Source organism: Papilio xuthus, unplaced genomic scaffold, assembly GCF_000836235.2.
Source record: "Papilio xuthus unplaced genomic scaffold, Pxut_1.1 DF828711.1, whole genome shotgun sequence".
NCBI lineage: Eukaryota > Metazoa > Arthropoda > Insecta > Lepidoptera > Papilionidae > Papilio > Papilio xuthus.
The window spans coordinates 1-1,220 of record NW_013529938.1 but is presented as its reverse complement, the minus strand read 5'-3'; the positions used below and the strand labels follow the sequence as shown (position 1 = coordinate 1,220).

The 1,220-nt window shown below is 31.0% G+C and overlaps 1 protein-coding gene across 1 annotated transcript; it reads left to right on the top strand.

The window, feature by feature from the left end:
• Positions 1-155: 155 nt before the first annotated feature.
• Positions 156-1,217, top strand: LOC106128745 (antichymotrypsin-2-like; the record flags this gene model as incomplete). Its single annotated transcript, XM_013327203.1, has 5 exons — positions 156-316; positions 398-601; positions 699-797; positions 933-1,073; positions 1,169-1,217. Coding segments are annotated over 5 exons (654 nt in total), but the record flags the coding sequence as incomplete, so codon positions are not given.
• Positions 1,218-1,220: the final 3 nt, after the last annotated feature.

The window sequence follows — 1,220 nt, the reverse complement described above, 5'->3', positions numbered from 1 at the left end:
TGAGTAAGTTGGTTAAGTACTTAGTTTATAAAAAAATCTCGTGTCAAATTCAGATAAGATGATGTAGTATTGAAAGTGAGCAACAAATTGTGAGTTGCGGAGACCATAGATTTTATTATTATTACTACTGCTATGAAATATGATGTTTAAATAAGAATTTATTAATTTACAGTTCAAAACAAATGAAAATCCTAAAGAAAGTTTCATAGCATCACCATTTTCCGTGCTGATACCACTAGCAGAACTTGCATTATACACAATTGGGAAGTCATTTGCGCAAATAACAAATGTACTGAATGTCACTAATAAGGATGAGGTATTTGATAGTTCATTACAAAACATAATTGAAATTACTATTAAAATCATTTCTTACAAATTAATAGAATCTTTTTAACAGATTCGTCAAGGGATGAGAAGACTTTTGGATAATTTCAAATTACCTAAGAATGTAACATTGAATTTAGCCCAAAAAATATATGCCAATAAACAATTTGAATTGAGTGATGCATTCAAACGAGACACAGAAGTGTACTTTGATGCTAAAGCAGAAAATTTAGACTTCAGTCAGAGGGCGGCAGCAGCAAAAGCTATTAACGATTGGGTATGTACGACTTACAGAGACAACTGTGTCCAATTTAGAAAACAAAATCACCATTGTAACAAACAACGACCTCTAAAATATTAATAATAAATTTCAGGTCAGTGCCCAAACAAATGGTCTAATACCAAATCTTGTCGACGAAAGTTTGTTGAGCGAATTGACACGATTGGTTTTGGTAAATGCTATTTACTTCAAGGTAAGTAAATAATGTGCACCAGTGGTCACCATTCCTGATTGAGGATGGCACTGAAAAAAGTAACACTCTTAAAGAAAATTGATAAAAGTAAGTTTTTGAGGTTAGTTGTAATTTTATATTATTATTAAATTGCAGGGTAATTGGTTGAGACCTTTTGACCCGAAAATTACGCAAAAGAAAGATTTTTACATCGCAAAAGATAAAAATGTAACAGTCGACATGATGTACCAGAAGGGTTACTTTAGATATATGGAGAATCAAGCACTACAAATAAAGGTACGACTATTATTAATCACCTTCTTACTAACAAAGTAAATTGATAAATTATTTGACAAGTAACGTAAAGCAAAACCCGTAATAATTTTTTGCAGGCATTAGAATTGTTATATAAAGATAGGAACTACAGTCTTTTATGTGTTTTAC